Source organism: Aythya fuligula, chromosome 3, assembly GCF_009819795.1.
Source record: "Aythya fuligula isolate bAytFul2 chromosome 3, bAytFul2.pri, whole genome shotgun sequence".
NCBI lineage: Eukaryota > Metazoa > Chordata > Aves > Anseriformes > Anatidae > Aythya > Aythya fuligula.
In genome coordinates this window covers 40,782,512-40,809,806 of record NC_045561.1, presented here as the reverse complement: position 1 = coordinate 40,809,806, position 27,295 = coordinate 40,782,512, and the positions used below count along the sequence as shown (strand labels likewise).

Below are 27,295 nucleotides of genomic sequence, written 5' to 3'. Positions count from 1 at the left end.
TTTATTTATTTAGTTTAACTGTACTCAGAAAAAAAAATAAACACCAAAGCCAAAACAGTTGTACTAGTGTATTTCCTCAAAAAGGAGAGTACAAGAAAGTTGCCAGCATATGCAGAGAAAATATCAGGAAGGCCAAAACCCAGCATGAGCTCAACCTGGCCACCGTGGTTAAGGATAACAAAAAATGTTTTTACAAATATATCAACGGTAAGAGCAGGGCCAAGGAGAAACTCCATCCTTTACTGGATGCAGAGGGGAACGTGACTACTGAGGATAAGGAAATGTCTGAGGTTCTTAATGCCTTCTTTGCATGTCTTTACTAGCCATCCAGACCACTTATCCTCGGGGTACTCAGCCTCCTGACCTGGAAGGCTGGGATGAGGAGCAGAAGAAACCCCTCACAATTCAGGTGGAAACAGTTAGAGACCTGCTGCTCCACCTGGACTGCCACTAGTCCTTGGGGCCAGATGGGATCCACCCAAGGGTGTTGGGGGAGCTGGTGGGTGTGATTGCTGGGCTGCTTTCCATCATCTATCAGTGGTCATGGTCATCCGGAGAGGTCCCAGATGACTGGAGACTTGCTGATGTGATGCCCATCTATAAGAAGGGCCGTAAGGAGGACCTGGGGAACTACAGGGCTGTCAGCCTGACCTCGGTGCCAGGAAAGGTGGTTGAACAGCTCATCTTGAGTGCAGTCATACAGCATATGTGGGACCACCAGGGGATCAGGCCCAGCCAGCATGGCTTCATGGAAGGCAAGTCCTGCCTGACCAACCTCATCTCCTATGACCGGGTGACCCGCCTGGTGGGCGAGGGAAGGGCCGTTGACATAGTCTGCCCAGACTTCAGCAAGGCCTTTGGCACGGTCTCCCCCAGTGTTCTCCTGGAGAAGCTGGCAGCCCATGGCTTGGGCAGGCACACTCTGTGCTGGGGTAGAAACTGGCTGGATGGCCGGGCCCAGAGAGTGGTGGTGAATGGAGAGAAATCTAGTTAGTGACCGGTCACCAGTGGTGTTCCCCAGGGGTCGGTGTTGGGGTCCATCCTCTTTAATGTCTTCACTGATGACTTGGATGAGGGAATTGAGTGCAGCCTCAGTAAGTTTGCAATGACACCAAGCTGGGGGGAAGCGTCGATGTGCCGGAGGGTAGGGAGGCCCTGCAGAGGGACCTGGACAGGATGGGTCGATGGGCAGAGGCCAGTGGGATGAGGTCCAACATGGCTAAGTGTGGGTCCTGCACTTTGGCCACAACAACCCCATGCAGCGCTGCAGGCTTGGGGCAGAGTGGCTGGAAAGATGTGCAGAGGAAAAGGGTCTGGAGGTGCTGGTTGATGCTCACCTGAACGTGAGCCAGCAGCGTGCCCAGGTCAGTGGCCAAGAAGGCCAACGGCATCCTGGTGGTGTCAGGGATGGTGCAGCCAGCAGGACCAGGGAGGTGATCGTCCCCCTGTGCTCTGCTCTGGTGAGGCCACACCTCGAGTGCTGTGTTCAGCTTTGGGCCCCTCACTACAAGAAGGGCATTGAGGCCCTGGAGCGTGTCCAGAGAAGGGCTACGAAGCTGGTGAAGGGCCTGGAGCACAAGGCCTGTGAGGAGCAGCTGGGGGAACTGGGGTGTTCAGTCTGGGGAAGAGGAGGCTCAAAGCAGACCTCATTGCTCTCTGCAACTGCCTGAAGGGAAGCTGTGGGGAGCTGGGGTTTGGCTTCTTCTCACAGGTAACTAGTGATAGGACTAGAGGGAATGGCCTCCAGTTGTGCCAGGGGAGGTTGAGGTTGGAAATGAGGAGACATTTCTCCTCAGAAAGAGCAGTCAGGCACTGGGACGGGTTGCCCAGGGAGGTGGTGGAGTCACCGTCCCTGGGGGTGTTCAAGGAGAGGTTGGACGTGGTGCTTGGGGACATGGTTTAGTGGGTGACAGTGGTGGTAGGGGGATGGTTGGACCAGATGATCTTGGAGGGCTTTTCCAACCCTAATGATTCTAATATTGAAAAGATGCTTTCTGTACATGTGAAGCATACTTAATCCAGAGTTGAAGATCTTGGCAGGTGTCTCCATGGTGGTATGCTGCTTGGATGTTACACCCTAGATGTATTTTCAGAGTTTTGCTGGTATACTTCCACATTGATTCCAGGAAGAAAGTTGTGTCTGCATAACCGCGGTTATGTTTTACAATGGGGCTGTAGTGGTCAGTGATTGTGCCTTTCATGCTGTGGTACGCTTACGATAAGCCTACTGGTTGGTACTTTTTAATGTAGGTGTAGCAGTGGGAGTGTGAAAGAGTGGCATCCCTGTCTGAGTAACACGTCTGGTCCAGGTATAACAGCCTTTCTGATGATGTTGTTCATTCTGTTCAGAGACTTGGGATAATTTATTCTAGTCGTTCTGCGGCAATAAGCTGCATCTGCGGTTGGAAGGTTTTTATACGGTGACATAATCTGTCCAGCACAGGCATGGGAATTGTCTGCAAAAAAACAAACATTTTGTTTTCTTGCAATAGAGGAAAACCAGCAAAATTCACTGTTGGAGCTACAAAGCTGGGATCAACAGCATTGGCAGAGCCCTCATATCAATGTAAATGCGTGAACACTGAGACTTTAGCTGATAATTTTTTTCAAGAAGATCACGTAATTAAATGTACAGGCGGATCTCTATTTTCTAATGTTCACTTTCATTGTGGAAAAGCCATCTGCTGTGTCTGTAATTTGTTTGTTTTAATGGAGAGTTGCTGAACTTTTGGACAAAATAAAAAAGTATCAACTAGCACAAATGGACTGGCAGTTTGGTTCCTTTAACTCCTTTACTTGCAGTAGTTCTAAAATGCTCCAGCCATTTCTGATGTTACTTTGAGTAAGGAAGTGTTTACCAAAAGGGAAAGAAGGAATGGGCAAATCTGTCAAAACTTAATACAACCACATTTCTTTTATTGGAGGTATGAAGGAGGGGTGGAGGCAGGAGTTTGTTAATGAACTCCCAGTGAATTAACCTCACTGCAGGAGATGGATCCTTTTTGTGAGGGCTGATCGTGTGCCCTGGCTCTGGTGGAACTCACGGTGATTTTACTGTGAGCTTGTTCTTGGTGGGGATTTTCAGGATCTGGCATTGAAGCTTGAATTTATTGAGATGTTGACTACAGAAGAAAATCTTCAGCCCACTGACGTGGGCTGCAAAATCTCCATTAGCTTCAAGAGGGACAAGATTTGCAGCGTGACCAGTGTGATTTGGGGGCAGTGTCATGGACTGTGCTGCTGAATTTGTTACACATCTGTCAGTTTATCATATTTGAGATCCAGTTGATTTCCCAAACATAGTAACTGAGAGGCATAGCGATCTCTGGTCAGCTTCAATTAGGGGCAGTAGTATGCCTCCTCCTCTTCCTCTCGTGGGATGATGCCAGGGAGTTCCCAAACGGTTTACAAATGTTGAAAGAACTCTTGGTGCTGGAGCAGCTCAGAAGATGGAGCCCCAAGCAGGGAACAGCACGGCAACGAGGATAGTTCCCGCTGGGCTGAGTGGAGCGTGCAACCTTGTGGGTCCCGTGGGGCCAGCAAGCAGCCTGACCTCCAGACTATGAGTTACTCAGGATTTTCTCCGTGTCGTTTTGAGAATCTGGTGTCAGGTGAGAGCCTTGTCAAGAGTGTGGTGTTGCCAGGAAAAGCTCAGGGTGCCCTAGGAAAAATTTGGATCAAATAAATAAGAAATTCAGTTCTGAACATGTAATGTGTGTCTGAGGGAAACCAGATTTTGGCCAGCTGCACTGGGGGTTCACGGATATAGCCAGAGTGCTTGACTGTGGCTGGATTAATTTTCCCTATCATACACACTGCTAGCAGCTGAAGTGAACATTCCCATTTTTTCTTCATACATTTAAATATCACTTGTTCTTGGAAGCTTGAATACCTTAAGGTGTTTGCCAAACTCAAATCAAGAATAATTTTTTGTGGTATGATAATGGGAAATCAAATTTACAGGATGAATGAACAGCCTATTGTGCACACTGCTGTGCTTTAGTGTGTGTTTTTTTTTGCCCTTCTGTATGCAGAGCTGGCATTTAACACTTGTATAAAACCCTGCCCATCCTTTCAGCTGCTCATCTCCTGCCAGGTCCCAGAAACCGTGGGGATGCATGCTGTTGTGTAGGTCACGGAGTTCAGAAGAGGTGGTAGCACTTACGTGTTTCCTAAGTGCTGCTATTTATCTGAGTCCTGAGTGCTTTTTTTTTTTTTTTTTTTTTTTTTAAAAAAAAGCGCCTGTTTTGGAATAGTTCATCACAGGGAGGTAGTACATTGTTCTTCTGAATATTTAAAATTACAATTTTCCTCCCATAGTGTCACATACAGAAAGCTTTTGAGAATAGCAGTGCTTTAAACTCCGGCCTCCGCAACTGATTTCAAGCATTGTGTCTTCATCTGGAAAGTACTACCGCAGTTCATAATACTGGAATGAAACCATGTTTTCAGATCTTGAGAAAGTCCACACTTGAAAATTGCATTCTGGTACTAGTTTAGGATCCCAAATTTTTTCCTTTGTTGGTTTTTCTTTAGAGTACAGTTCCTGGTAGATTTTGCGAATACATAATAGTTGCTTTTTGTTGATTACTTTGGAAGGGAGAGTATTCATAAGAAATATGTATGTTATAGGATATAAGCACTGTGTGGTTTATAAGAAAGTTGCTGAGCCCTTTTGCTTTGTAAAATACATTTTAGAAATTTATTTTGCTTTCTTGTTCCTCTTGCCCTGAAATGACAACTTTCTGATCGTTGTCTTTTTGCCTGAGTAAAATTTGAGGGATTTGTATTTGCAATCAAGATTTTCAGCAGTTGCCTGTTTTTTGTTGAGTAAGGCGTCATTATTCTGGTGCACTAACTTTTTACACTGAGAGAGGGGAAGTGAAAATAGCTCTTCGTAATTGTTTTTTGTATTCTGTTTGGGTAAAAATCAGCTTCTTGAAAGGGCCGGATGTGGCGAGCAGCCCTTAAGCTGATCTTCAAACGTGCTTGGTTAGTTAAGAGACTGAAATCGCCCAGTTTGCAAGGTACTAGTTTGTTCCAAATAGCGTGGACTTGAGATTTAAGAACAAAATACATGTTAAGAAGGGTTTGATTTTATACCCTCAAAATATTGGCACTGCTGCTGGGAGGTGTGATGGAAATCTGTGTGAGGGAAGGACTTCAGACCTGGGCATTTTGCCTCTGCAGTCGATGCGGCATCAGTCATAACGCTGCCGTGGTCTCTTTCATGTGATTAACAAGGGGAGGATGCTTGTGTTTGGTAGAGTTACCTCGTATCTCTATTCAAAAAGAAGATAAGGGATACAAGTGTCGTAAATTTGATGTTGAAATTCAGTTCACTACAGTGCTGTTCTCTACAGTGGATATTACCATAAGTTTGATTTCTTCTTTTATTTTCATTATTCTGATGATGATTACTCTTATGGTGACAATTTATTTCTCCAGCTATTTATAGTGAAATTATTCATGTTGGGGCTGTAGATTGTAATTCTGGGAAGTGGTGTAGAACAACACAACAGTACAGACAACTTCATGGCTCAGTTATATTATAATTATTATAAATAATAATGGAGATTGCTTTAGAGTTTCTCTGACTGGTGGTGTACAAAGTCTTAGGGGACCTGTGAGGATTAGACCATCTCCTAACTTGGACCATGGTTGCTGCAGGCACCAAGTACATTACTTTACGCTGTCTGAATTCTCTCTCACTATAAAGCTGTAGCTACAGCAGTCATTGCCTTGTTTTAAAACGCTGATTACCAAATGCCAGCGTTGACTCTCAAATTCATGGGCCAGTGTGCTGCCAGCCAGGAACCGATACCATGGAGTTGCAAGCAAGTTGTGAGTTTGTTGATTTCTTTTTACAGTGGTTTTACAGATAAATAAATTTACTTGTGGCTTACCAAGTTTTGATGTTGATCATATCACACTTCAGAGAATTACTGCTCTAAATGATGCCTTTCTGTAGTAACCACTCTTCTAGGATTTTTACAAACCACGAAGATGGTATTTTACGGCTTTGTGTGTGAAATTATGCATGAAGTTGGTAACGAAGTTACAAATGACTTCGAGAAAGGAAAATCTTTGTGACAGGCGTTAAGATAATTGGAGTGAATTTAAAGCCAAGTAGTTACAGTGGTTTTGCCTTAATGTCTAGTATAATAGTGAAATGTATTGAAATGTCAGCAACTGGCATCAGGGTTTTGGGGAAGGGGTTCTTTTGGGTCGCTGCCCAGGATCGTACCTGGCATTTCTCTACACTCTGTAGGGCTGTGGAAGGTTTAGAAATGTAGGGAGAGTAGAAATGGTTATCTGTGTCTCGTGACCAACTAAAGATGATGGGCCTTGTGAAAAATTAAGTGTTTAAACTTTCTTGGGATTCATATTTTGCATCATTCTGCCTCCCCCAAACACTTCTGCCATTGCTTCTGTGTTAAGAATAGCGTACAGTCTATGAAATGCCTATGAGTAGTTTAGTTTGGCTGTTTCTGGACAAACCATTTGTAATGACTGTGCAGGCTATAAAAAATGTGTGTGTTGTAGGGTACTTTGGGTTGTGTAGCACGGTGATGAAGAACTGGGGCTGGTAAGGACCATGGGCAGGTTCTCCGGCCCTGTCCCCTGCTGTAAGCAGCGCTCGCTGCAAGGCTAGGCCGGGTTGGTCAGGCCCACGTGAGTTTTGGAAATAACCAAGGCCTGTAATTCCACGGCTGTGGTGCTTGAGCCTTCTCGTTTGTGAATTTCTTTTTCCTTACATGCAGTTGGAAGTCCCACAGGTCTTGCTGCATTGCCCTGGGCAGAAGAGGCTGCTTCGGCTGCTCTTAGCGCCCCTCAGCCAGTGGCAGGCCGCATGCAGCCTCCGGCCGGCCAGGCTGAGGAAACCCTCTTCCCTCACAAGGACTTCCCTGGTGCTGTGCTCCAGGTCCCTTGTATTGTGTTGGTGCTCTGCTGGACTCTTGGGTTGGCATTTACCTGAAAGCCGGGGGTTGAAACTGGACGCAGTATTTCAGGTGGGACCTCACAAGTGCTCTGGTAGCCCTGTGACAAGCCATAACCCAATCGGGAAGCTAATCTAAGCTGAAACGGATCGATGTACTTTGTCAGACCAATTTTCCGTTCCCAGTGACTCTTGGATGCCTGGAGCTGACTTGGGGAAAGTGAACAGGAGGGGTGTGGGGCTGCTTCTTGGTCTGTCCTGCGGTTTAGATTAGAGGGCTGGAAGGAAGGGGGAGGCTTTCAGGCCATGTAGTAGCAGCCCCTCAGAGGACTGACCCATGTAGCTGGTAGTTCACTGTCAGCTTTATTACTTTCGCGTATTTTATGATCTGTTCAGGGGCGTGCGATAAGGAAAAGTTTGGTTATTTTCTAGAAATAAGTCAGGATGTTGTTACAAGCAGGCAGCGTGTTTCCCCCTGGTGCCGGTGACCCAAGTGGAAGCGTGCGCTCTGTTCTCCTTCCTCCAGTACCAGGGGCATGAAACGAAATAGCAGAGGCCTGGTGAATAACAAGTTACAGGGGATATCTGTGTTGGGTTGTGACTGCTAATTAGCAAGGATTGCTATCGGTATATTAGCTGGATGCACCAGCAGGGCTGAGTTTGCCCTAGTTACGATGAAGTGAACTTTGCATTTAAATTAAAAAAAAGACACTGTTGAACTGCGTTGATGATAATTAGGTACCTGTTAGGACACAGTGTAAGAGCTGGCTGCAGGACTGTGTGAATGCCCCAGTGGCTGTCTTGCCCCAGCTGTCTCTGGCAGGGGCTGTTGTGGGGGCCCTGTGGGCGGCTGACCCAAATCCAGGAGCGAGTCCATCTTGAAGAGCCTGTTCTGGTGGTCTCCACATGCTTTTGATGACACACCTCATCAGTAATACATTTTTGAGCCCCTAATATGTGTATTTATTAATGAATTAGATATGGGTACTACTGAAGTTTTAATATTTTCTTCAGGTGCCCCAGCAGACTGTCGTGTGCACACTCTGCTCGGCAGACCGCTGGTGCAGGCTGTGTAGCTCTCATCCTTCAGTTCCTGCTCACTGTGTCGAGCTGCATTGTCACGCCGTCTTGGTATAATATGGTTTATACCCATGCCATACATCAGTCATTAATTTGGGCCACTATGTGTTAACAAATACCACCAAGGACAAAATCGAACCTGTATGTAAAAAGATAAAGGGCAGTTAGCAAGAAAAACGACTTTTTTTTTTATTATTTTATTTTTTTATTTTTGCTACCACTTGTGCTGTAGAAAACATTAGGAGAATGTCATGGGGTAGGCTTATGTTTATTAACACACTTTGAAATGATTATCTGTGTCAAGGTCTCGTGTTGCTCAGCCTGCCCTCTTTTAGAAAAAGACTGAACGAGGAGCTGCTTTTGGGCGTTGAAGGACTTGGTTTGATTGTGCACCTTTTCTGGTGGTGTCCCGAGGTTAGGAGAACACAAATTGTCATTGAACACGAGCATCAGTCAGAAAGATTCAAAGCTGCATTTCCGTGGTGAAGTAGATCCTGGGAATACATAGCAAAGAGAGAACAGAGTTGAATCCTAATAGGTAGTGAGTGGATGTGGCTTGGCTGTGAACTCGCTTGCTGTTTGGCAGACCGCGTACCTGTGAGTGTGGTGTTCAGACTGCATGGTTGTCCTGTGGCGTTCACAGAAGCTCTGCCACTCGGCATCACGTTGGTGCGGTGTTACACCACTGTCCCTGGGGGGATATTGAGGTGGCAGTGATGTGATTTCTGCTTGGTTTGCAGTTCTCAAGGTGTTGGGAGGATGCAGCCCTTCCGACTGTGATTGCTCAGAGAGACTTGAACGTAGCAAGAGCTAAGTATGATAGGTGTGACCTTGGCTCTGTGGTATTACATTCATCAGCTCTATCAAAGCTTGGCAGTTGTTATCAACAGCTCTTTGGTAAACCATTTTTTTTTTTTTTAATTTTAAAAAAGGTAACAAATTTGTCATTTGTGTATAGAATTCTGCTAGTGATGGCAAGAATTTCGTTAAAAATTGCTAGAAGGATGTGCTTCTGGAGAGGCTGGTAGCAATTCTTGGTGTTTACCAAAATGTAGCTGTTTTCATCATTTTTTATTGTCTGTTGTAACACTCTGTTGGGTAGATTTTTCTTGTATGAGTTGTGGAATGAGAAAAACATCAACAGATTATTTTTTTCTAATTAAGCTAACTAAATGCTTAGCTTAAGGGCCGAATAGTGAAAAGGATGTATTACCATTAAGATTTTATCTCCTTGGCATTTTCATGCATTTTTTTTTTCTCCTCTAGTTGTTACAAATGCAAGTGTTTAAGAGTTTGGTGAACTTAGCAAATTCATTTAATTTGTGTTGGTAGTTTTATTTCTTGATTTCAAGTAACAGTGTCAGCGTTGCCATAGTGACATGGGATGGGATTTTCAGAAATAGGCTTGCAGTGTGGAAAAAAGATCCTGTTGACTTTCAATAGATTTTTTTTCCCCCAGTTAGCCAGGAACCTTTGAAACCTGTTTTGGGGAGCTGTATATGCTATATAAGCAAACGATAGCTTTCTGCAAATACCACTACCAGTGCAATTAAAGCAGAATGCTAATCACTTACTGATTTGCTCTTGCTAATGCACACTTACATTGAAATTCACGGGGGCATCATCGAATGTCCTGTAGTCGTTCCCTCAGCGCTCAGTTGGTGGTACGAGCAGCGAGCAGGTTTGCTACTGAAACGGGAGAGAAGGTATTTTCCTTAAAATGCAGAATTGGCTCATGAATGCTAATTTTGTCTAGCTGTGGTGGGTTTGCCCAGTTGGGCAGCTGAGCTCCACCACTGCCCCTCTCTCACTGCCACTCCTCAAAGGAAAGGAAAGGAGGAGAAAATACAATAGAAGGGGCTCAGGGGTTGAGATCAGGACAAGGGAGATCACTCAACAGTTACTGGGATGGGGAAAACAGACTCAGCATGGGGAGATTAATAAAATGTGTTACTTGTTACTAGCAAGCTAGAGCAGTGAGAAACAAAACTAAAACCACCTTCCCCCCATCCACCCTCTTACTCATTTGTGTTCCCCCTGAGCGTGGGCTCCTCTCCATGGGCTGCAGCTCCGGCCTGGGGGCTCTCCATGGGCCGCAGCCTCCTCCAGGCCACATCCACCTGCTCCACCGGGGGCTCCTCCACAGGCTGCAGCGTGGAGATCTGCTCCATGTGGGACCCACGGGCTGCAGGGGGACAGCCTGCTCCACCAGGGGCCTCTCCACAGGCTGCAGGGGAACTGCTGCTGCCTGCCTGGAGCACCTCCTGCTCTCATTCTGCACTGCCCTGGGGGCTGCAGAGCTGCTTCTCACTCCTCTCCTCTCCCAGCTGCTGTTGTGCAGCAGGGTTTTTTCCCTTTCTTCAATCTGCTCTCCTAGAGGTGCAAACGTCACTCCCTGCCTCAGCTCCGGCCAGTGGCGGGGCCCTTTGGAGCCGGCTGAAACTGGCTCTGATCTGCCATGGGGCAGCTGCTGGATCCTTCTCACAGAGGCCACCCCTGCAACCTCCCCACTACCAAACCCTTGCCACACAAACCCAATCCACGAATGTTTGAAGCAGCTGCCTGTAGCCATGATCAGTTTTTGTGTCCTCCCAGAGCAGTGGTACTGAGGCACCCTTACAGCGATGGCCCCTCCGCCTCTGCTGTACCCTTTCAATAGGTGTTTCAACCCTTCCCTGTGCATACGCATTGGGAAGATCCCCCCCGGCCTCCTGCTCTGCTGGCAGAGTGGTCCTGGTGTGCTCGGCCTCCTGCATGGCAGGTCCCTTCATCAGCTCCATCATTAGGGACGTTGCAGGGGAGGGAGCCCGCAGAACGATTGGTGTGGAGCTGCTCAGGGGCAGTAAGTTTGTGTTTTGCCAGAAGCAAGAGGTGGAGCCCAAGGAATTAAAGACAAACCGTAGTAAATCTGGGTGTTATGTTTGATGGTAGACTTTGAGGGGGAGCTGAGGGAAAACCAAACATGGAATGCTCAGGGATCAGTTCGGTTTGATTGCACAATATTGTGGGGATGAGGCTGGATAACTGAATGGAAGCTGGGGTACAAAGAGGTTTAGGGAATGCTCGCAGCGGTTGGTAATTGAACTGGTGGATTAGGTGGGATCTCACAGAGAATAAGGGAGGATAAAGAGGTTCTGAGAGCAGGGAAAAGGGAGGAGATGTTACAGTCAGATGAAATTGTGGGAGCTAGGGTGAATGGGAGAACCAGGGTCATGCAAACAGGAGCTTCAAAGGAACAGCAGTCAGAGGAAAAAGCGAGGGAACATCCTTGGTACAGCCAGTACCAGACTGAGCCAGGCATGAGCACGAGAGCTGGCGGCTGTGATGCTGTGAGGCTAAAAAGGCGCTGCGCCCGCTGGATGCTTGCATCACTTCGGTAATCCAAACAAATTCCCCACCCGTTCTTCAAAGGATTGTCAGAACTCTCCATTATTAATCACACGTTCATTTAAACACACTTCTGAGTATTGAGTAGACACTGAAGTTGCGTGTATTGCGGATAGCAATAGCTAAGAAGGGCATTCTAAAAACACAATGTTCTTTCTAATGCCTTGCTGCTTGTTAGCTGTAGTTTTCTCTCTAGCCTATGAAAGCACTGTTATGATGCTGACCAAATCTCTTTATCTTTTTGGCTGGTTAAAGCCACCAATTTGTAGCTGTCTTTGTAGGCTCTGTAGTGGTCATATATATCCTCGCTGGGAATAGCTGGGAAGAAATTCCCATAGAAGGATTTCAGTGAGAGTCTTGAGATAGTATTTGGAGTTGATCTTCACTTGTTTAAGTCATGGATGTTCTCTTTGATCAGTTTGGTTAATCATTTGTCTTTCTCCAATTTAAAGTTTTGTTTTTGTTTTTTTTTTAAAACAACAACAACAACAACAACAAAAAAAAAAAACAAACAAAAACCCAAAAACTAAATGATAATGTACTGCATGGGGTTTTGTAGATCCTTACATGTGACAATGTGATTTTGAGATAAATGTTTCAAATTTATATGGACCTCCGTAGAAGGTGCATGTATGTGTAAGAGCTTACCAGTAGTAATCACCTGACTCCCGTGAATTGTTAGATACAAATCATTGAGATATTCTAGGATGGTTTTATTGTTAAAAGCAATCTTTTGTCTGATGCGTGTCAAATATCTCCCCCCTCCGTTTTGTTTCAGTTGTCATGGATGATGATGACGATGAATCCTGTCTCCTTGATCTTATTGGGTAAGTTTTCCCTATGCAATTCTTTCAGAAAAGGTGTGAAAAACCATTTTACAAAATTATCTTCTAGGAAGGGATTCTAGGTGCCTTGCAAATGTAATGAGTATCTATGATGCGTTGAAATGATAAAAATAAATAAATAAATAAAAGCTATGCTTCCCTTCATGCAGAGATATGTGTTTAACACAGCCTTCAGTCGCAGTTCATGCTAGAGGCCACTCCGCTTGTTGGCGTCCTCCAGAAGAGCAGCTGAGGGTTGAATGGAAGCTGGAATTCTTAGCTAGTGATAATACCAGGTCATTGCACAAGCACATCGGTAGGGGTGCTGTTACAAAGTTCATTGCAAAGAATTACTTTTTGGATTAAAAAAAACAACTTAGCTTTTTGAGCAGTGAAGCTAGAAACTTTGTTAACAGTATGCTTGTATTTTAAATAGAAAAGTAAACTCGATTTTTTTCTCAACAAATACTTAACTTCTACTAATAGCATGTATACATAAAAAGAAGCTAGAAGAATTGCTACCTAGTACTGTTAAGTATCCACAACAAACCAGGATTTATTAGCATTTTACGCAAAGATGCTTGATTGGGGACTTTTATTTTTTTTCCTTACTTCCATCACAGATTTGTTTGCAAGTTGATAATGTATTTCCTGTGGGAATCTCATAAAACAATAATTAACAAGCAAGATTTTTGTGGATTGTTTATATGACAAGTTACCCTTTTTTTTTTTTTTTTTTTTTTTGCCTAGCTTTAATGTCAGGTATTTAAGAACAGGTAATACCCTATAATACATTAAAAAAAAAAAAAAAAAAAAAAAAAGATGAAACTTGAACATCTCATACGTGGTACTTTGTTCAAACTGTCAGAAATTAGTGAGGTATCAGTCATGTAGCAGCTATTACCAGATAATTTCAACTTCATACAAATTATTTTTTTACTCTTAAATGTAGCAAATAAATAGGCCTTTTATGCTTCATATGTGCTCAGAACTTCTGGCAAAACCAGTGAGAGCTTTAACTTCAGAGAAGACAAAATACTGTTGCAGTGGCTGTTATAATTTGGGGGTTACTCTGTAGATGCTATGGCAAAAGTGTTGCCAGTATTGGCTCACACTTCCATTCCATGTGGTATATACTGTGCTACTGATGGTAGCTGTAAAAAAGGAAAGCACATCCTGCCTGGAACATAAGGATGATAATTGGCTGCTTTGGACAATTAAATGCTGCCTTGTGAGTGTGAATCATGAGGATCCCGGTACAAGTTTACACGTGGTCCAGAAAATGAAGTGCTCTCTATCCAGATAAGTGTTTGAGAAATTGCAGTGTTCTTCCTGCTGCTCGCAGCAATTAGTGCCCTAAGCATCTAGAAGAATGGAGGGCAACATTTTTTCCCAACAGATCTTTGATATTTGGTAAGTGTCTTCTAAAATTCCTCAGTTGCAAAAGACAATATTTAAGGTGATGAAGTGTTCTTCAATTTTAATTGCGTTTTTCATGACTTGGACAGTGAGTGTAATTGGTATTAAATGGCCCGATCATGTATCAATAAAACTTATGATAGGCTCATGATCTTGTATAGTGATCTTTCTTCTAAATTCTTGACATTCAGTGCATCTCCTATGAAAATAATATTTTTGGTTGACAATATTTGTTACCACTTATATGTTGTAAATGTAATTGTACCATAAAGTCTCTGATGAGCAATACCTGTTTAACATGAGTTAGGTTATCAAATGTTATGAATGAATTTTTTATTTTTTTTGCCAAATAAAACAAAGAGCATGTGCGTGTGTGCTTTCAGAGGACTAATTAACTTGTTCCCACTTTATTTTCCCATGTAATCCCAAATAATTCCATGTAATACATTTTTTTTTTATGAGGTCTGTATGTGCAGTTATGTTAAAATATTTTTAATTTACTTGAATTTCCAATGCTCGTTCTGTCAGACCACATTTTAAATCTTAGTTCTATTCAGTGATAGTGCTAAATTCATGAAGTGCACTGAAATTGTATTTCAGTAATAAGTTATTTGTATGGTTGATTTTGCTTGGAAAAGATGCAGCTTTTTTTCTCCAAGTGAAGAGACTGTTACTCTATCAAAAACAAGTGTGTTTTGTTAATAGGGTGTCAGAAAACATTGTAAAGGATTCAAGTTTATAAACTTCATATTGATTTAGATATTAGCTGAGCAGGCATTATAGTTGATCCCAGTAGAATAGATGATGCCTCTTGTAGTTCTCATGTTATTTGGTCACGTATTTTCCTTAGGTTTTGTATTACACATTGTGAAATACTGAATTGTAAGAGAATGAGAGTAGTACTCTCATAAAAGGAGGTAGAGTGCAACCAAGATTTTGTGATGTACAGGGTTTATCGCTGGAAATGCCTTTGTGCAATGACAGTAGAGGTGATCAGCATCTGCAAATCATGCTGATAAAGACACACAGATCTTAAGATGGTATAAACTCTTCAGCTTTGCATGGGAGCCAGCAGAACCTGATTTATGATTTAAGAGTATCTGTCTCAGTTAAATCAGCCTCATTAGCTCAGTTGCCTAGAAGTGGTAACTTTTTTTCTTTTTTTCTTAAGGGACCCACAGGCACTGAATTATTTTCTACATGGACCTAGTAGTAAATCTGTAAGTAGTATTCCTGTGTACTAGACATGCATAACTGTAATTGTGTGTATTATTTCTAAACATGATTTGTGTCTTTTACCAGAGCAATGAAGACTTGACGAATGCCGAATATTCTGTAGCCAACTCAAATTCAATTTTTGCCAACTCCAATGTAAGTGGTCAGGAGAGAAATCATGTTTTTATTGAAACTGCATGCTTCTTTTACAGCTTTATTTGGCTTTTATATAACCAAATAAAGGAGATTTGGGCTTTGACCTTTTCCGTATGAAAATTTTGAGTGCTAGCATAAAATCACCTTGCGCTGTGTAAGTATTTTTATTAGGTTTTCAGTGGTGACTTAACCAGAATACATATAGCAGTACTGGGCTGTTTTTCACAAATACGCAAAAAAAACACCTTGTTGATCCATGAAAATATTCTGCAGTGTAATTCTGTTCAGTGAACAAGATTTGTAAGTTTAGTGATTGTAGATGTAGCAGTGCTGAAGCGTAGACCTTCAAGTCAGTCATTCATACGTTTCCTGTGTATTGTGGGGTAATTTTTTTCTTCTATGTAGTATCTGAGCTAGCAATTTTAATTAAGGTTTTTTGTTGTTGCTGTTCTTTGGACTGAATAGCTAGCTGGGGGTGTTTTCTTCCTGTCACTTCAGTGTTAGAGAAGTCACTTGAAATTCATTAGGTGTTGTAAGTAGTCTTCAGTGTTCTTTCTTTACGAGGAGTATTGCAGCACTAGACTGAATTTTACCCATTGAGGTTATGGACTTGCCATCCTTGGAGACACAGCCAAGGCTGATCTGACTGAGTGCTGGCAACAGACTTGTTTTAAATACGGTCGGACTAGATGACTTGTGGAGATGATTTCTGTCACACGTTTCTATCTTTTTTTATTTTTTATTTTTTTAAAATTTAAATACAGGTATAATGTCTTCATCCCAGAATTCAGTTATTTCAGTATATACAGTTGGGTTTCCTTGGTAATTGTCTATTGTAGTGTTGTCTTGACTCTGCATGTTTTTCCCATGTTCCTAGCGAATAATGTGGATATACTGTAGATGTGTAGGACCCTTAAATAATTGGCATAAACGACTCCTGAAAACTGTTTATCTGTTCATAGAGAACCAGTGACTTTTGTCTGCCTACAGTATTAGGATATGATGTGTTTGCCCTATCCTTCCCCTTTCATTATCATTATTAAATATTGTGGGAGAAACATAAATGGTGTGACAGTTCTTTCTCCACAGAGCTTACAGGCTGAAAGATCAAAACAAGACAGCTCAGCCTGTTGAGATAGTTGTGGGGGAAGTGGGGTACCTAGTAGGGTGTGCCCAATTTTCTGCTGATCAGTAACAGTGGTGTCAACATGGTATGAGTCTAGCCGTTATCAGACAGCAGTTTCCTACATGCAGCTTGGCAGAGGTGAGTTTTGAGGACACATCCTAAAAATATACCGGGCTCTTGGGGAGAAAGGATGACATACACATTTGCTGTTGCCATAGCCTGGTTGTTCTTTGTAGACGTTCTTCTGATAGGCATGAGTAAGTGGTCAGGGGGTTATTTCTGGTGCATTTTCAGAGTGTGAGCTTTTAGAGTGATTTTGAGAGGAAATAAGTACTGAGGAAGATGGATTTTTTGGGTAGCAAATAGCAGTTGGGAGAAACGAAAACATTAGGTGAATGCCAGAAGAGCTTTCTGGTGTATGAGATGGGGGGTGATAGGTAATCTAGAAGACAGATAAGAGGCGCAGGGTTTTCTAGTGTCTGTTTTTAGGGTGGCTTACTGTTTTTTTTTTTTTTTTTTTTTAAGCTCTCCATATCATGTTCCCTTTGTGCTCTGCTCTTGTACTTTTGTGTCTTTGTAATGAATACCAATACCTTCTCTTCTCTTCCTTCTTCCCTTGGGTAGAAGCCCTGTGCTGACTTGCATGAAGAATGACTTGATTGCGAAGATAGATGTTTACAGCGCATTGTGAAGGGACAAAGTATCTAAAATCAAAGTCCCAGTGGTGGATGGTTTCACAGGCTTTGCTTATAAATTAAGACATCTGAAAAGTTGAAGGCTTCTGACCTTTTTGTCATCAAAATTCTTGCAGCTACTGAAAGTTTACTGAAAGTTCCGCTTTTGTATATACTCAAAACTGCTACCATGACATAGGATTGACTGTCTTGATACCCATCTCATGCCTTTCAGTGGCAAAGATTACAAATTCGGTGTCAAGGGGTTCAGTGCCTCAGCTGGTAAGCCTTCTCAGCCAACATATGCCACAAACAAGATCAAGTTTGTGGTGACTAAAGGGAGAGAAGGCAGTGTCTGCTTTTATTCCCTCCCTTCCCCTCTGAGTTGGATGATTACAGAACACCTCTGCTGATTCCAGGTTTGTTTCCTTGGGCTGTCATAAAGTCTGTGTTACATCTCTCATGAGAGAGTTCCCTAGCTATTGCCCTATTTCCTGGGTTGTATTCAGTGACTTCTTCCACCTTTCTACTGTGGTATAGCAGAACAGTTTCAGAGAGCAGAATATTCACAGAGCCACTGAGAATAAGAGTCTTGGTGGTGCCGATTCACGAAGTTGCAGAGGTGCTAATTTTTCCTTGAAATCAGGATGGTGTTCTGTGTGGCTCTTCTTACGAATCTGGGCAGCAGTGATTCAGATGTTAAGTTGGAAGATGCTAGTTTCCAGCTCATGCATGTAAAATTGTTTTTAAATGTTAAACAGTCCTGGGAGCAGGCAGTGAACCTCAGGATTTCCCATTCCAGAGAGGGAGTTTCAAGCTGTTAATCTTGATTACATATAATATTATTATTTATTACTACTACTGCTATTGTAATTATTATTAGCAGTAGTGGTATTGTTAGTTCTGACTGGAACAGCATTAACTGGAAGCCTCTAAATTATACAGTCTTGAAAGATTTCACGTTGGTTGCTCTCACTGGAGACAAATTACAGATGCAGTAAGGATTTATCCCCAGGAACATGTGAGTCTTGAATTCTAGTAGAGCCCGATTTAGTGATTCGTTTGTGCTCTGCTTGATGGTAGCTAGGTACATTCAAGGACCTAATTTGTAATTTCAGGTGTTCATGAGGTGCAGACATCAAGACATTTAAGTACCAGTGACATTTAAGTACCAATTTAATGCCTTTTGATAATACATATACGTATATAATTGATGTTTATGTTTTTAAAATATTATATTGAGTTCTAAGAACAATCTCTTAATATTGTAAAACGTGACCGAAGTTCTGTAAACTACACAGGATGATTCAGAGACAGACTGGGGTAAAATTCTACATTGAGTATGCTTGTGGAGCTGTAGTTAGGGTGGGGACATTACTGCATGTGATAATTACAGCTTGCAGTGCCTTCACCTGTTTATACGAGGTGAAAACTAATGTCTATGACCTTCAGGTAGTGAAGGCTCGGAATATGAATGTGAGTGGTATTTTCACGACCACATTTTGCAGTCATGGCCAAAGAAGAAATTGCATGTTGGTTTTTTAATAGTTGAAAGAGGATTGTGGAATTTAGAAAGGCGTACTCAATCTAACTTAGAAGTATTGCAATTTTCTAATCCCATTTAAATTTGTCATTCCTACCCTCTTTTAGAAACCTGACATTTGTGTTGCTTAGAGATTCTAGGCATAGTTTTGTTTCAGGAAAATCTGACAGTAGGCCAAAATAAAATATTTTCATCTCACAGTATTTATAGATGTAGCTTTGAAGGATTTTTCTTTCAAGGTGCTACTTAATATTTGGTGTAGTGTCAATGCTAATAGCTTCTCTGTAATCTTTTTAATGAAATAAACTGCCAAGTCTGTAGCACCGTTTTTCTTAGTCCTTTATTTCTAAAATTATTCTAAACAAAGAATTAACGTCGTTCCTTAATTTTTTGAACTGGCCACTAATTTGCATTGTGTGACTGTAGTATGGCAGTATTCTGGAGATGGAGCTCCTTTCTTTTATCCTTTCGTCCACACTGTGCTCAGCTTGAAGAAGGGAAAAGGGTTCTTCAAGAGCATGTATCGGATCCTCTTGAAACAGTGCAGCTGCAGAGCTGTGAGTGGTGGTGTTGGGAGGCTGGAGAAGTGTCTCCAGCAGTCTGTTATGAGGGCACGAGTGGGATGTCAGTGATGCACACGTTTGTGCTGGCCTGCTGTATGGGATGAACCTCCCCTTATAAACATTCTATGCATAGAAGATAATTTTATAACAAAAGCTTGTTTGCATGAAAAAGCTTAATGGGGAAACAACTTAGAGCTGGTAATTTCTGAAAATTATTTATTTATTGTTGCTTTATGTTTCAGAACACTGATCCTAAGTCATCTGTAAAAGGTGTAAGCAGTCAACTTGGAGAGGGGCCTAGTGATGGACTGCAGCTGTCCAGTAGCCTTCAGTTTCTTGAAGATGAACTTGTATCTTCTCCTTTACCTGATCTTAGTGAGGATCAACCTTTTGATATTCTTCAGAAGTCCTTGCAGGAGGCCAATATTACCGAACAGACTTTGGCAGAAGAGGCATATTTGGATGCCAGCGTAGGTTCTAGCCAACAGTTTGCACAAGCTCAGCTTCATCCTTCTTCATCAGCATCCTTTACTCAGGCTTCTAATGTTTCTAATTACTCAGGTCAGACGTTGCAACCTATAGGAGTTACTCAAGTGGTACAGCAACCTGTTGGAGCATCTTTTGCAAGCAATACAGTCGGTGTGCAACATGGCTTTATGCAACATGTCGGAATTAGTGTTCCCAGCCAGCATTTGTCTAATAGCAACCAGATTAGTGGTTCTGGGCAGATACAGCTAATTGGTTCGTTTAGTAATCAACCTTCCATGATGACCATTAATAACCTTGATGGATCTCAGATAATACTGAAAGGCAATGGTCAGCAAACACCTGCAAACATGAGCAGTAGCCTCTTGGTTCATAGACAGACTCCAAATGGTAACTCGCTGTTTGGTAACTCAAATTCAAGTCCAGTAGCACAACCTGTAACAGTCCCATTTAACAGCACAAATTTTCAGACATCTGTACCTGTCCATAATATCATCATTCAAAGAGGTTTAGCACCAAACTCTAACAAAGTACCCATTAATATCCAACCAAAGCCTATCCAGATGGGTCAGCAAACTGCTTACAATGTGAATAACTTGGGAATACAGCAGCATCATGTGCAGCAAGGGATTCCGTTTGCCTCCGCAAACTCACCTCAGAGTTCAGTAGTTGGTCCCCATATGTCTGTTAATATTGTTAATCAGCAAAACACAAGAAAATCAGTTACACCTCAGACAGTTAGCAATGCTGGAGGTAGTATTGTTATCCATTCCCCCATGGGACAGCCTCACGCACCTCAGAACCAGTTTCTCATACCTACGAGTCTGTCTGTTAATTCCAATTCGGTTCATCACGTCCAGGCCATAAATGGACAGCTTCTTCAGACTCAGCCTTCCCAGCTGGTTCCTAGCCAAGTGTCTGCTGAGCATGTAATGCTCAACAGGAACTCCACAAACATGCTGAGAGCCAACCAGTCGTATTCCGGGCAGATGCTGAATAATCAGAACACAGCTGTTCAGCTTGTTTCTGGCCAGACCTTCACAGCTCCTGGAAACCAAGTGATAGTGAACCACGGGACTTCACAAATCGTTGGTGGACAGGTGCCACTGCAGCAGGCATCGCCAACAGTGCTGCATTTGTCACCCAGTCAAGCTAATGTTTCTCAAGGTAGATCGAGTTTCACTACGATGTCACCTGGGCAGTCTACAGTCTCAAACATGTCAGCCTCCAATCGATTCGCTGCTGTAAGTTCTTCTGGTTCGGTACATCCTAGCCTGGGACCATCGGTTCAGTCTGTGGCGTCAGGGGGAAACTTCACGGGAGATCAGCTCACGCAGAACAGAACTCAAGTTCCCGTCAGCGCATCGCATCGTCTTCCAGCATCCTCTTCCAAATCTAACAGCACCTTCAGTCACACATCAGTTGGAGTGACGCAGCAGCAGTTCGCCTTTGGTCAGGTATGCAAGCTGCTTCGGGGTGCAGCCAAAGAAATGCTCCTAAACTGTGCTAAAATCTGGTTAACAAAGTGGTAATGTTATATGGAAAACATTAATTTTGGTAGGTTATATTGTTACAAGTACTGTGGAACTGCTGAAAATCACCGTAACCTGTATGCATCATTTCACCCAGTATTTTGTAAAGTCTTTCATGGAGTGAATGACTGTTGATTTCATTAATTCTGAAGTTTTCAATGGTTATTTGTAGTGATAATTTCTAAACTGGTGTATTGATGTATTTCTGTACCCATTCAAAGGAATGGACACTGTGAGGTTAAACAGCTCTGGGCTCTCCTGAAAATCTAGCTATAGAGACCGATGTTAAAGTCTTGGGTACATTCTTAGCGCCTCCAAGTCCTTTGACCTCACTAAGAATTACGTATGTGTTTTCAAGGTTTGGCCGGTGCATATTTGAGATCAGAAGTTTTCTTGGGAAGAAGAGTTCTGATAAATATTAATGAAACAAAGCTTGAATGTGCTTTTAGGATGAAAACTGGTCTTTTTTGTCCAGTTGATGCAGTTGCAGAATATATTGAATTTAAATTTGTCAGCTTTCATAAATAACTTAGTCACATAAATAACTTCCTGGCATTTTTTTCCCCATTTTTTTTTTTTTTTTTCCTTGGTCATTCTAAAATACTGATAATTGTCTCAGAATGCAATTGTACCAAATATCAGTTTTTTTTTTTTTTCTCTTTTTCTCAAAGATATTGCATTTGTCAACTGAGACCGAAATAGGAAGGATGTAAAGAAGCTTTACGTAGAAAATAAAGGCAAACATGTTGTAGGACCAATTTTTTTAGTCTTTGCCAAAACTGCTACCACAAGTTGTAAAGCTTTGTTTGCAGATGAGAGAGTAGTTCTCTACATACTCCTCTATCTTCATATTTATAGGATGTGTGTTGAGGTCAGTGAATTTCAGCAGTTTCAGAAGCACAGTATTTCGTATTGTTGTAAATGATAATTTTATTTTTCTGCTATAACTTCAGAGCCAGAAATGGCAATATGATTTTAAGTATAGAGAACAGGTTCTACTGTTCACCAGAATCTTTTTAGTTTGTACCTACTTTTTAAATGTTATATGGTATCATAAAGAGTGTATCATTAGTCAGTAAGCATTGCAGAGTTTATTCCACTGATTCTTTGTATTTTGTTGAGACAGTTCAGTCACCTTTTGCAGTTTTGAGACTCAAAAGCTGAGCTGTCTGAGGGCCACATTTAGTTTCTATTCCTCTCTGATTAACTTTATTAGATTCTTGAGCTTACATTGAGAAGTTGAGATGGCTGAGGCTTCACCAATTACAGGTTTGAGGTGGAAGAAGGACGTGTAGATTGGATGTGTAGATCTGACTGTAGATTTTGTTTTTGTTTTTAATGTATGTGGCACAGAAAAAAGCTATGAACCAGACATCACCAGTTTCTGCATCGAAGACGCAGGATAATTTGAGACAGCCTCAGCTAACAAGTCTTCTGAGCAACACACTATCAGGTCAACTAAGGTCTTTTTAAAATCATTTTCTCATTTTTTCCAGCAACAGAATTAAGTGCTTCTTCACAGTGTTAGGCTTTCATTGATGGCTCATGCTGGTAGAGTCCTAAAGGTTATCAGAATTTAGTTTTTTAGTTGCAAACTAAGTTTTTCAGTATTGGATGTGTGCTATTATTTTTCTCAACCATGGCACATATTTTGTAGAGTGTAAAGTTGAATTTGTACTATAAGCAGTTGCTGCTTTCCTCTATAAAATCCCAAACTGTACCTTCTTCTATTTTTCTTTTTTTTTTCCAACTTAGAAAAGTAGAGGTAGGTCACTTTGAAAATACAGACATCAGCTACAAAATTCTGTGAAGCTTCTGTAGCTTCTCTTGTGATGGCTGCTTCAGGTCCAGAGGAAATAAAAATAGTGATCACAATGTTTTGTGCAGGCTGCCATCACTCGGTTTGTTTTTGAATAAGTCTGTAACTTTCAGTTAGAATAGATAATTTCTTGTTTATGGCAAAATACTAGGCTTTTTCAGTAGCATCATGCTATTAAAAAAGCCAAACCCAATGCCAGATTATAACGTGTTCAAAGCAAACAGAAGAATGCAGTAACCTTAATATCTTTGTATGTTAGTAACCCTTTTGAATAAGGTCCCATAATCTACTTGCTTTTTATTTTTTATTTTTTGTTGTTCTGTGCTGATATGCAAGCTCTCCAGGCATTCTCTCCAATCAGCACGATGTATGTTTAGAAAAATAATAATTGTGTTGGTTGTAATGTGTGTGTGGGGGGTAAGATGCTGTTTGCATTCCTGTGTAAGGCAATTGGAGGAAGTCTGCCCAGCTATAATTTAGATTTTTTTTGTGAAGTTAGAAAAACTTATGCTGTTTAAGTACTTGCAAGAACTTTACAATATTTAGGTTTATATCCTTCAGGGAAGGTTAGTATAGAAAATCTTGATAAAATGTACTGTGTGATTTTTTTTTGGTAAATTTTTTGGCCCCTATGCTTGTAATACTTGAATTTCTTCTTACCACTGCAGTGGTAGGAGGTGCTTATATGTAAGGTTTTTTGTACTTTGCAGTACAGAGTATCAGTCCTTTTACATCTTTATGTGTTGGTTTCTCTGCAGGGTAGTTACACTAGTGTTTTTAAGCATATGAGGAATCTCTCACCTAAAAGCTAAAAGCTCAAGTAAAATGATCAGGACAGGTACATGAAATTGTTCTGTTCTTGCTTAGGATGACAGAGTCTTTTTAACATATTCTTTATAGGACAGGACTCTGGAGGAAAAGTCATACAGCAGTCTCTAGGAACAGCACAGCCACAAGAAAAAGGAATAGGAGCATCGTCAGTTCAGCAGAGTGTACAGGTAGAAAATACTTTCATTTATATGCTTCCTTTTCCCTTCAAACTTCAGTGAAGTTAAAGACGCTTCAACTCCATAGTGATAATGTAGTAGTCCTTGCAGGTTGTTTTACAATGCAGGAAGGCACTCAAGCTTGTTAAATTTTACCTTGACACAAAAAAAATGGGTATTTTGCCAGTTGATATTATGAATGCTGTTTTGAGATTTACTCAGTAAGTGGAGTCTGACTCTGTGGTGTCCTGACGATAATTTCGTGTGACATCACAGTTCTTCATTTAGCTGAGCATGAGTTAGACCTGCTGGTATTCTTACTTCTTACAAACTCTGCTATTCTGTAGCTGTCTGGGAGGGGATGGTTTCTGAGAAGTAGCAGAAAAATTCCGTCTGGCCTTTTTTTGATTCTTTACTGCATTGTCTTCTTTCCCCAGTGTTTTTTTTTCCCCACCAAAAGTTTTCCTATATATGGCAACTATGTAGAAAAATTTAACACTGCTTCCAAGGTTTGGGGCTGAAAGGGGAGACCAGATTTTTTAGAGGTGGAATACAAGTACCTTTGGAGGAAGGACACAGTTGTTACATTCATGGACTGGAGTAGCTGAGGGCGAGAGGTGAGGGTCTGAAGTAGGCTAGAAAGTTTGGGATTAGTTGTGGATAGAGCTAAACTGCAAAGTCACAGAAGACAAGAGAGGCTTTGATTTAGAATTTTTGTTCCTTGCAGTAAGGCTTTCAATGTAGCATGGCATACGTATTTTTTGTTGTCTTACTGATCGATGTACAAGTAGAGCAGAAGATGCATAACTCAATTATGAGTTCAGCTTGGTTTTGTAATTATTGGTCAGATGTGTGTTCTCATGTGGTGGTGAATACTTTTTGTTCTCTGAAGCTAGAGCCTTTTTGACCAGCAAGTACCATTGCACTGTGCCTGCCTCATGCCACTCCTACTTTGTTAAGAAGGATGCTCTGAACCACATCCTCTTTGGTTCCTTCTAATCATGTTGCAGTTCAAAAGAGCTTTCCCCCAGTCTGTTTTTAAATCAGAAGTAACTTTTTCCTCTGTGGCTGGTTTTGTTAGACTAGTTGATTAGTGTCGTGCAAAAATAAAAGTTTTAAATAAAGGCTGTTTCAGAATGGCTTCTTGGGGAGAATATGTAGATTGCAGTAATGCCTGTCATACAATAGGAACATGAGCCTCTCCCATCTCAGAAAACATAACATCTTAGGGCAGTGTTCCACTGCAAAACCTTGTGGCTTCGTAAGTGTGCAAGGAGATGACTACATGGACCTGTCTGATTGCACCTTTGATGCTGAAACAATTTCTGGGACTGCTTTTGCCTCCCTCCCAACCACTGTGGCTTTAGAAAATTGATATATGGAACCCTAGCCTGCTTCCTTGACAGATGCTCTGATCCATTCAAATTGGGCAAGGTGATGACAGCTGAGACATGCAGACAGTTCTTGAGAACATATATATTTTCAAGTTTTTAGTTGTACCTTTTCACCTGCTAAATTTGATAACAAACCTCTTCTCTAGTGAAGCGTGTATGTGCACCACAGTGGAAATTGCCTGGAAACTTTACATTTGTGATGCAGTAGAAGTGACTTCCATATTTCACTGAGTATTTCGTTGAGTATTTCATAAAGTGCCCTATGAAAACATGAGATGGTTAAGTGTTTATACTTGCTTGGTGATTGCAGTTACTACTGTTGAAATACTTATTTGGCAGAAACGAATGTTGAAACTTAGGCTTTACAAAGGAGGGCACATACTGTAATTTGTCTTTTATTTTGTACCTAGGTGGATGGTCATTTAGTTGGACAGAAAAGGCCTGCTGCTAAACAGTTAACTAAAGGAGCTTTGTAAGTCATTCTCTTCTTTTTTAATTTTACTGCAGATATTTTCTCTTAACTTTCATCTCTTTAATTTTTGATAGTGTATAAACTTTTATATGTGTTAGAGTATGTGCTAATTATAGATATCATTAATTTTTGTTGTAGTATTCTGCAACAACTACAGAAGGATCAGGTGAATGCTGTGACGCCAGATAAAAGTCAGTTCAGATCATTAAATGATGCAGTTCAGAGACTCCTTTCATATCACGTGTGCCAGGGATCACTGCCAACAGACGAAGACTTAAGAAAAGGTAATTTCCTTTAAAATTGGCAATAAGATTGTAACGAATGTACTGAGAGAATTCCTCATCTAATTTAGAGCAATAAGGGAAGGAACATTTCAAATTTTGTGCACTTTACTAAACCTTCTGGTTACTGAAGAACAGTATTTGAAAGTATACTCTTGTCTTTCTAGTGGACAGTGAATTTGAATCTGTAGCTACACAGCTTCTGAAGAGGACACAAGCTATGCTGAACAAATACAGATGTTTACTTATAGAAGATGCAATGGTAAGGTGTATAATGCAGATACAATAATGTTTATAATGATTCAGTTTGCAAAAAATACAGGAATGTGAGAACTAGCATTAAGATAAATTTTGTTGATACTATTTATCCCTATTTTTACATACTGTCTAAGCAAGGGTGTTGTTATATACACATTTCATAGACATTGGAGGCACATCAACAAAGTATAAGCTAGTATACACATCAACAAAGCTCTTTGCTCTTCCTCTGAGGAGGCTGTGGTAGTCAGGTGATATGTTTCTGCAAGAGATAATGCCTGAAAGAATGTTGTAAAGCTCCATTCAAAGGCCTCCAGACATATTATAATTGGAGCCAAATTTATTATAATTTAGGAAATCATTAGTTCTCCTTAGAAGCTAGGTGGAGTCTGACATTTCATCATAAATGCTTCCAATTTAAACGCTTTCACAGTCCCAGGTGTGAAGTGAAAAAACTTACTTTAAGAATGTATTTTACAAGGATTAGGGAATCTCATTGTGGCTTCAAACATGCTGGTTTTTGAGTCTGGAAAAGTACAGAATTTAGGTATAAAAGACATTTAAATCACTCGTTTAGGAACAGGAATGTGTAGTAAAGCAGGAATTCTTAATAAAAATGTTGCAATTCGCATGGTTTCAGAATCTGGCAGTCCCATTAAAAAGATAGTAACCATCATATATTTGGAAGTAATTGCAGATGCAAAGGGGGAGATAGAGGCGAAAATCTGTTCTTTTAGCATCTGGTATTTTGCATGGTGTGTCCTATTCACTCATTTTGGAATGAAGTTATTTGAAAGAGTGTTCAGGATTACTGGTGTTGTGACTTGGTAGCGAGTGAACTTTTCTTCTGTGATGGATGGGGCTACTGGCTTGACAGTGTGGTCAGCAAAATGCAACAGCACCAGCTAGTTGAAAGTACTAGTATTGCTGGGAGAGAAGTGCAGCTACAAGATGATAGGGTGGTCCCAATTGGAAGATTTTTGCTGTTCTTCCCTCTGAAAGAGAAAGTTGCTGTACATGATGTAAAAAAAAATCGTGGTGTCCAGTGGTAAATACAATCAGTTGTGAAAAATTATAACTGCTATGACAGGAATAGCAATTCTCTGTTTTCAAATCTTTAACAAATTAAATATACCATAA

At 41.4% G+C, this 27,295-nt stretch overlaps 1 protein-coding gene across 2 annotated transcripts in view; it reads left to right on the top strand.

The window, feature by feature from the left end:
- BICRAL (BRD4 interacting chromatin remodeling complex associated protein like) overlaps positions 1-27,295 on the top strand; it is a 34,056-nt gene that overhangs the window by 4,238 nt on the left and 2,523 nt on the right. For both annotated transcript variants that reach the window (XM_032184910.1, XM_032184911.1), the window contains exons 2-10: positions 12,186-12,234; positions 14,822-14,870; positions 14,953-15,021; positions 19,170-20,870; positions 22,299-22,398; positions 23,665-23,762; positions 25,555-25,616; positions 25,755-25,900; positions 26,065-26,159. In XM_032184910.1, coding sequence (XP_032040801.1) covers positions 12,191-12,234; positions 14,822-14,870; positions 14,953-15,021; positions 19,170-20,870; positions 22,299-22,398; positions 23,665-23,762; positions 25,555-25,616; positions 25,755-25,900; positions 26,065-26,159 — 2,364 coding nt within the window. In that variant the 5' untranslated portion in view covers positions 12,186-12,190. The remainder of the gene's footprint in view (positions 1-12,185; positions 12,235-14,821; positions 14,871-14,952; positions 15,022-19,169; positions 20,871-22,298; positions 22,399-23,664; positions 23,763-25,554; positions 25,617-25,754; positions 25,901-26,064; positions 26,160-27,295) is intronic.